Below are 8,522 nucleotides of genomic sequence, written 5' to 3' on the forward strand. Positions count from 1 at the left end.
CAGGTCTGAACCAGGCCTCAGGTGAGACCGCGCCGGGGGGTGGGGCCAAGGCAGATCGTTGTGGTTGAGTGAGTTTTGTCACTGCGTTCGCTTGCACCTGCACCAACATTAGAATGTTTAAATACAGTTTAGACACCTGCAGGTCAAAATACAAATTTGTTTCCGAGAGAACTACAGAAAAGTTAGCCCGAGTCATGTCATTTCAATAATACAACTGTCTTTAATGAGAAAAAAAATCTTAGCTGAAATAACTCAGGGTACAGCAGAGATAAAGCAGTTCAATTAAACTCAGTAATCTGAACAACCAATATTAGTGACTTGTGAATAACTTGAAATTTGCAATTAAGAGATATGTCCCTCCTTTTAAACATAAAACTCTTAAGAAAAAATTGGGGGAGAGCTGGAGCAACTACTGAATTTAAAGGTCAAGTTTTGGTTTGGTGTCTCCTCCCAAGAAAGAGTCCATGCATTTTTACTAGATACAGCTGAACAGGCAGCAGTGGGGAAAGAAACCCAACAAAAACCCCTAACAAAACCAAAGGAGTAAAAGAAATGGGAACTTGAGCATAGCTTGAAAAAATTAACTTTATAAAAGCTAACCTATTTAAGATAGTTGTCTTCCCTAGACGAGCCTGCAGGTAGAGCCTAACATATTTCATCAGATACACATACATAGAACATTGCTCTTAACTGGAAAAAAGTTATTTTTACATTTCAAATACTTTGCAAGCAACATTAAAAGTTAACATGTCTCAAAAAAAAAATTATTTCCCTCTCCTTCCCCAGAAGGCTTCTTTTCATCTGTAAGCACTAATAAGTACATTCCACAGTTCCTCTATTTATGGGGTCATATGTGAATTATTATAGTGCGATAAACCAGAAACAAATCAAGAAAAAAGAGACACTAAAGTTGTTCCATGTGGCTATAGTAAATAGTCACGAATAGTTCAGTGACCATTTAAAATACCCCAGACCATAGTGGTTCCATCTGGGGAACTGGCCACTGCCACCACAGCAAGTTACAAACCAATGGGTAAGCTGCGCCTTGACCATTTCTTAACCTGGTCACTGCCATTGACAATAATGTCCAAATATAATCCACAAACCATTTTTTGCTTTCAAGAAGAGGCAAACTGACAGCTGTACAGCTCTGGCTTCCTCTTCACACAGGCAACAAGAATTCAAGCCTCACAAAGCACATTATTAGGCAAATAAAGCATTCATATGCCCTAAGTATACTCTTTTATTAGTTTAATCCCCAGCACCACATACATTCTAAATTAAGTACTTTTCAGGGGACTTTTAAAGTTAAAGATTATAAATAAACAAGAAACCAACTCCCTGCAGACTCAATGAGGGTTGTTAATTTGCAAGAGGTTCTTAGTCCTCCTTCATGATACATTTGATATATGTGAGCATGGCATGGGCATAAACTGATACATAGCTATGTCACACTACAACTGTACGTGCAGATTTCTCTTCATCTCCCCTTTCAGAGACTTGCTGGCAGAGGACAGTTACTTCCCATAAAATTTCTTATTCAGAAGAAAGATCAGAAGGTTGACATTCACTTTTGCTCTGTCAAACAACTTCATGACTGCAACGCCTTCATACTGCAGCTGCAAAAGATCCTGCCAAAGAGCATACCTTTGTGAGCAAGGAATTCTCAAAAGCTTACACAGAATATGAGACGCTGTGGTATAGTAGGTTTTTGAGGAACATCTATCACAAAGTACATGGCATAAGATCGAAAAAACAAGAGATTCATTAAAGATCTACTCATACTGCATGAAAAAATAGTCTAAGACATCCAAGAGCTAAATTTTTTAATGTTTTATAAAAAAAAAATAAAAAAAAAAAAACCTGAACAAAAAACCCCACACCCAAAAAGTAAACAAACAACAACAACTCAGAAACAGAAAGCCCAATAACAGATCTATCCCTCTCCATGCTTTTCATTCGCACGATACCCATAAAGTCATAACATTCAGAAAGGGTCTCCTATATGTCCAACTATATTATGCACCCATGACACATTATGACATTCCACAGTGTCGCTTTCTAAAAATCTTAGTTGCCACTGGTCTCAGCAAGGTGGTTTGGTGCACTGCAATCTACAGCAGAGAAAGACACAGCATCTCTGTTAGCACTATGTACACAATGCTGATTCAGTCTCTTGGGTATTTAAGTAGGGAGTATTTCTAGTTACAGTTTGTTCTTGTCAGCAATACACTTGACAAAGCAATAGGACTCCTTACACCGAGTTATCTCAGCAATGAATTTCTTTCAGTAAGGCCCCTACTGAGCAATATAGAATCATAGAATGGTTTGGTTCCAACCCCCCTGCCATGAGCAGGGACACCACACACTAAACTATGTCGCCCAAGGCTCTGTCCAACCTGGCCTTGAACACTGCCAGGATTGGAGCATTCACAACTTCCCGGGGCAGCCCATTCCAGTGTCTCACCACCCTCACTGTGAAGAACTTCTTCTTTATATCTAATCTAAACTTCCTCTGTTTAAGTTTAAAGCCATTACCCCTTGTCCTACGACTAGAGCCCCTAATGAAGAGTCCCTCCCCAGCATCCTTGTAGGCCCCCTTCAGATATTGGAAGGCTGCTATGAAGGCAGTGTTCAGGAGTGCAGGGAAAGTTTATATGCATTCCAAAATCCAAACCTGTCTCCTGCAGTTGTCCAGCCTGGGTGACACCAGAGTAAACAATCATAAAGCCATTTCTGCTGCTTTCTGTAAAAACTCTGGCAATGGCAACACAAGCCTCTTTAATTAATGTCACCATTAATGCTGTACTTGGATTTTCCTCGTTGCTGGCCTCTCAATTGTAAAATCAGCTGGGCTGGAAAAATGTTTAAGCTCCAGTCCAACCATCACCCCAGCACTGTCAAGGCTGCCACTAGACCATATCACTGAGGGTTTCATGGTTTTTTTTCTGAACACTTCCAGGAATGGTGATTCCACCACTGCCCTGGGCAGCCTTTTCCAATGCCTGACCACCCTCTCAGTGAAGAAATTGTTCCTACTATCCAGCAAAAACCTCTCTGCTTTTTCTGAAAAGCAGTGCTAAAAAGACACAGCGGTACAGCAACTCCTGTGCCCAAAGAGCAAGTGACCTTGGGTAGCCCCATGAACCAAGAAATTCATGACCAGATAGGGACCAGAATGAACTAGGGGAGTCCTCAGAGCACACGAACGGCATGTGCGAGGCAACTGTCCCTCACAGCACCCAGTTAGGCGGCACAGACTTACCCCAATTCAAGGAACTCCTGCACACAACCTGTTTCAAGACCTCTGAAGCATCCACAATTTACAAACCCAACAATGCCTAAGCTGGGTAGGGGGTAGGCGAGACAAAGGTAGACTAGGAGAACAGAGACACCAGGCATAACAGTGATGGCATGGGAGAGGATCAGGGAACCATTTGGGAGAAGGTCAGTCAGTGTCTGCTCTAGTAGCCTGGCCCAAGAAAAGGTTGAGGACTCCCAAGAACCACACAGTTGAAGAAACTGTTAAGCATAGTGTGGCAGGAATACCAACGCATGATGTGGCTGAAGCCACCGCACCCAGGCCCAGCTGATCTCTCTGCTGTAGCAGAAAGTTGTTTAAAATGCATGTGTTCGTTTTGTGTGTGCAAATGTAACTAGTAGCACAGACTGACATGAGGCTTTCGTTAGTAAAGAAACAAGAGTAGTCTGAAACCCACACCACATCTGTGTTGCATCCGTTTCACCTGCAACATGAGTTGGTTTTGAGAGCATTTTTCAGACTGTTCAGGCAGAAAACATGTGATTTTTATTCTGATGAAGAGCCTGGCAGGTGAAGCTTATATGCCACTATTAAACAGGACAGTTCTTACCTGATAATGTAACATAAAGGTTTCCATCTGTACCCCCATGAATTTTGCTTTTATCTCAAAATCTCCTACTTCTTCTGTTGGACTGATTTCAAATATCACATTTTTAAACCTACGAAATTTGAGAAAAACCACAGTTCATTACTGAACATGTACTTCCTACTGAAACAGGGAGAGAATATACAAGATGAAATCTGAAAATAGATTTCTAAGAATTATATTCTTATATTCTATACTCTCATTGGGAATGAGACTCTAAAAGCTGACCAGACTCAACATAACAATGAATGGAAGCCTTCCAGATTCTATGTCCAGTGGATCACACATTCACACAAGCATAGTGGGAAATACGTAATTTAGCCCATGCAGTTTAAACAGCCTACTTCAGTGCTGCACATCCATGCCTCATTTAGTGCACAAAGTACAAAAATATGACCCAGCATTGAAAAAAAATTCCAGTAACAGGCAACTTCTCTGTATTCCACAGAAGATACACCTAGTTCTCAAGGCTAGCAAGCCATAGCTGGACAAACTAAAGCTACCATCAAGATGCTTTTTCAACAGTGAGAGCTATTAAGCATAGCAGCAATTCACCCAAGGACGTGCCCTTTTATGACTGGGGTGTGGCAGGAAAGTGGCAGGTGGGAAGAAGATGTCACGTTTAAATCCCATCATACTTCTCAACCAAAGCCCTGCTTCACTTCCACCACTAAAGGGGAAAAAAAAAAAAAAAAAAAGAAAAAGAGGGTGGTGGTAAGGAGAACTGTGAAGCGATAAAGCAATCACTGAGCAAGGGGTCTTCAGCCTGAGGGGTGCCAGCCAAGATTGCCAAAAGCAATTTCTTCAGCTTTAATAACTAAGTCTACAACAATGCTAAATTCCAAGAACAAAACCACGAGACAACCTGTCACAATTTCAAACAGATCTCACAGCTTCTTTTCTCAATGGCCAGCACCTAAACCAGTTCAAAGACACAAGAATTCAATGTACCCATTTTCCTCTGAGAAGCCTACTCAGCTTTAAAGAGTTTTAAAAAAAGATACTCACTGGTTACCTTGCAGGTCCTCAATCTCTAAAAGTACTCCCTTCTCATGAAGTCGAGCTGCTGTATATTTTAGAGAAATCTTTTTACTGTTCTTGCCTTTCATCTCCCGAGGCTTCTTAGAAACTCTGGAAAAACCAAACCAAACAAAAAACCAAAACAAAAACCCCAAGCTTATCAGTCAAACAAGTAAAGAGATTTTAGACTGCAAACATTTAATCCTATTTGGATGAGGGGATAGAATCAGTATAGCTGATCAATGGTGACGAACACAGCTGATAAAAACACCAACACCCCTCCCCCCGCCGAAACATAACCACATGGTACTTCACAGAAAGCAGTACCACCTATCATTAGGCAAAAGGGGATTTGGTGACAACTGACATGGAGAAGGCTGAGATTACTCTGCAGCTTTGTTGCCTTAGTTTTCACTGGCAGCTGCTCTTCCCAGATCAAGCTGGGGAGGAAGATGCTTCTGCTCTTCTGCACCTTACTTCCCCCTCACCTCCTGTCCCCACCTTTTTGGGATAAAAAGAGGACAATTGGTTACCAATGATTTCCTTGTAGGTAACTGTTATTTTCATTCTCTGTTCCTAGAAAGGATGACAGGACAGACTGACTGAGCAGCATGTGCATTACCCGAACAACCTGCTTCATTCTCTCTGGACACTCTACACTCCCCTCTCCCAGAGGGATCAAAATGCTTTCAAGTATGTCTTTCTGACCCCATTCAGGCACTGCCCTCCACCTGCATTTGCCCAGCACTGCCGAGACCCTTTCCCTGTAACTACTGCTGCAGTAAAGAGCTTGGCCAAGGTCCTTTAAGCAGACACCATTGTAATTCTTCCTAGCAACAATCTACAACAACCTTTCTGCAGAAAGCACTTCTAGAACCACAGCATGGTTTCCAAGACACTTACTTGCCCTTGCTGGCCAGGTTATCCAAACAGGTTTTGATGTAGCTTTTGTAATAATCCACTTGTTCCCCATAAAAAGTAGCTTTGGAGTTCAAGGCACTGTATGTCTGCTGCAGCTTCACCAGCTCTGCCTTTCTTCTCTGACGGTATCTACGCTGATTTCGGATATCCTACATCACAGAGAAAGACAAGCAAAGACTTAACACTCATTTGAGCTCTCCAGTTGCTCAAGCCCAGAACGCAGAGTACCTGGAACACACCATTTGATTTTGCTTAGTCTTGCTTCATGCTACAAGCTGGAGCTCTCAGTGGCATTTGCCCCAGTTTAAGTGTCACCACTTCTTCTCTGCGTTGACTGTTTTTGGAACTAACCAAGTATACACAGCAGTTCATTTGAACCTTTTGTTCCTTTTTCAAACTCCAATGCTGTCCTAGTTGCAATGACTAGAGTGGTCACCGACAGCATGCGATCTACAGGAAGGAAGCAATTTTTGCCATCTCTGGATAGGAAAAGTATCTTACAAATCAAGTACTAAAACCATAGAAGTGCACAGACTTCCTGATCTTTCTTTACTAGTCAGCCATCTGTAGATGCACATTACCTTAATGCTGGAACAAAAATATCATGTGTTGAAGTCAGTATGTATCAAAAAAATGAAAGTAGTAAGTTAATGACAGTACAGTTAATTCTAATTGGATACGCAAAGGTGATTATTTATTCACTTTACATACATAATATTTCCCAAACAGGTTTTGGTAAACATGTGATATAAAATACACTGCTACTTTTATTTAAATACCTAAAAGATAAAAGAGGGATCTAATAAAAACTCACAAAAGTGATCTAATACTGTTTTATGCTGCTACGGTGACAGAGTATCTTTTTAGGCAAAATTTCCTTGTGTGAAGAAGTAGGCAGAGCCACTGTTTAAATCAGCTGAAAGAAACAGTAAAAAAGGTCACACATCAGGACTTCCCCCCGCAAGCTAGGAAGCTTTTTCCTAAAGTGCCTGAGATTCTGGCAACACAATCAGTTGAGAAAACTCAAATGTCCTATAAATATAAAGGAATTCCAAATGCCAAGAAGTGGGAACGCTGTGACAAAAGGTAGAGGCTTCATGTCTGTACATTACTACTACAAGACTCACTCCTCTTGAAAACTCAATGCCAGTTTCACAACACTGCAAACTGTGGGAAAACTCCACTGTGACCACTAGGAAACCACAAATGGGCATACCTTTGCAATGTCATTGATTAGTTCCTGGTATTTATTTTTAGCATTCACTGTCCCCAGTTCTGTCAATTTCTTCAGGCCTGTCTTAATTTTATCTTTCTTTCCTTGAAGATTTAAGTTGCCATCTTCCTTCACAGACACAGATTTTTTCATCTTATCGGGAGTTTTAGCATCACGAATGGCCCGTTTCTGCATAGCTCTCTGATGCTCAGCTTCCTAGAAAAAGAAAGCAAAAAACTACAAGTTCATAAGCAGATCAATTTTAAGGTGACAAAGAACCAGAAACAGATTTTTCTGACCTCAGGCACAATATATAACAAGAATTTTGCTTGGTCATTCCCGTAATGGCTCCAGTGAATCCATGTTTGATGAGCACATTCCATGTACAGGAAGCAGCAGAAGCCTACCTGCCATTTAAAACTGTTGTCTACATAAACAGTTTCTAGCAACTACCAGTGAGGTAAGGTTCACATATACAATTTATGTCCACTGTATTCCCTCCTTATTATTGCTACACTCTGCTTCAAAATCAGTGGAGACAGCTTCACCGTCACACATAAATGCACATTCCTAACACCCACATATATCGGGATAGATGACAATCTCCTAATCTAAAAAGAATGCAGGTAAACAACTTCATACTTGCTCTGAGGTAGCTGGAGTTCCCAAGATTTCAGTCAGCGTCTCCCCTGGTTGGAAGCGGATTACATCAACAATTAAACGTTTTGTGCTGCAAAGAAATCAAGGAAAACAGGAGAAAAACCTTTAAACTAAAAGACTTTCAATACTGTTCTGCAATAATACCAACGTTACCAATTTACCTAAAGCGAGATTATCACTGGATGCACACTGAGGTGTCATAGGCTAGACCAGACCAGATCCCCAAGAAGCACTTTGACAGTTTTATCAGGAACAGGTTCCCTAAAAGGTTCATCTATGTAGTACAAAGGATTTGCTCCCCAGTGCCCTGTCAAACAACAAGGATGTTACCCATATATTCCAAGGCAGCCCCAGTACTGCCATGTGGAGCACGGAAGCAGCAATTCCAAAGGTAAAGCAGGCCCATCCATCAAATCCATGCCTCTCCAGTTCAGAGACAAGGATGCCATGAGAAACAGCGTCAAATGCCTTGCACAAGGCAATGCAGATGATGCAGTCGCTCTTCCCTTATCCATCCTTACAATGCTGTGGCCCCACCGTAGAAGGCCGTCAAATTTGTCAGGCACAATTTGCCCTTCATGAAGCCCCCTTAGTGTCCATGTGCCTTAGCATAGTTTCCAGGAGGACCTGCTCCACGATCTTGCCAGGCACTGAGGTGACACTGACCGACCTGTAGTTCCCTGGGTCTTCCTTGTTTCTCTTTTGAAAAGTGGGGGTGACACATCCCCTTTTCCAGTCAGCAGGAACTTCAGACAGCCACGACTTCTCAAATATGGTGCACAATTTCTTGGCAATTTTAT

At 41.6% G+C, this 8,522-nt stretch overlaps 1 protein-coding gene across 1 annotated transcript in view; it reads right to left on the bottom strand.

Moving 5' to 3' along the window:
• Window positions 1–1,402: 1,402 nt before the first annotated feature.
• The window catches only part of LOC104408980 (ras GTPase-activating-like protein IQGAP1), a gene marked incomplete at its 5' end in the record, with an annotated part of 11,449 nt that continues 4,329 nt past the window's right edge, over window positions 1,403–8,522 (bottom strand). Inside the window, 6 exons of the mRNA XM_010018734.1 lie at window positions 1,403–1,631; window positions 3,873–3,981; window positions 4,917–5,039; window positions 5,832–5,998; window positions 7,066–7,278; window positions 7,705–7,792. Coding sequence (XP_010017036.1) covers window positions 1,518–1,631; window positions 3,873–3,981; window positions 4,917–5,039; window positions 5,832–5,998; window positions 7,066–7,278; window positions 7,705–7,792 — 814 coding nt within the window. The remainder of the gene's footprint in view (window positions 1,632–3,872; window positions 3,982–4,916; window positions 5,040–5,831; window positions 5,999–7,065; window positions 7,279–7,704; window positions 7,793–8,522) is intronic.

Source organism: Nestor notabilis, unplaced genomic scaffold (genome assembly GCF_000696875.1).
Source record: "Nestor notabilis isolate BGI_N333 unplaced genomic scaffold, ASM69687v1 scaffold23977, whole genome shotgun sequence".
Taxonomy (NCBI): domain Eukaryota; kingdom Metazoa; phylum Chordata; class Aves; order Psittaciformes; family Psittacidae; genus Nestor; species Nestor notabilis.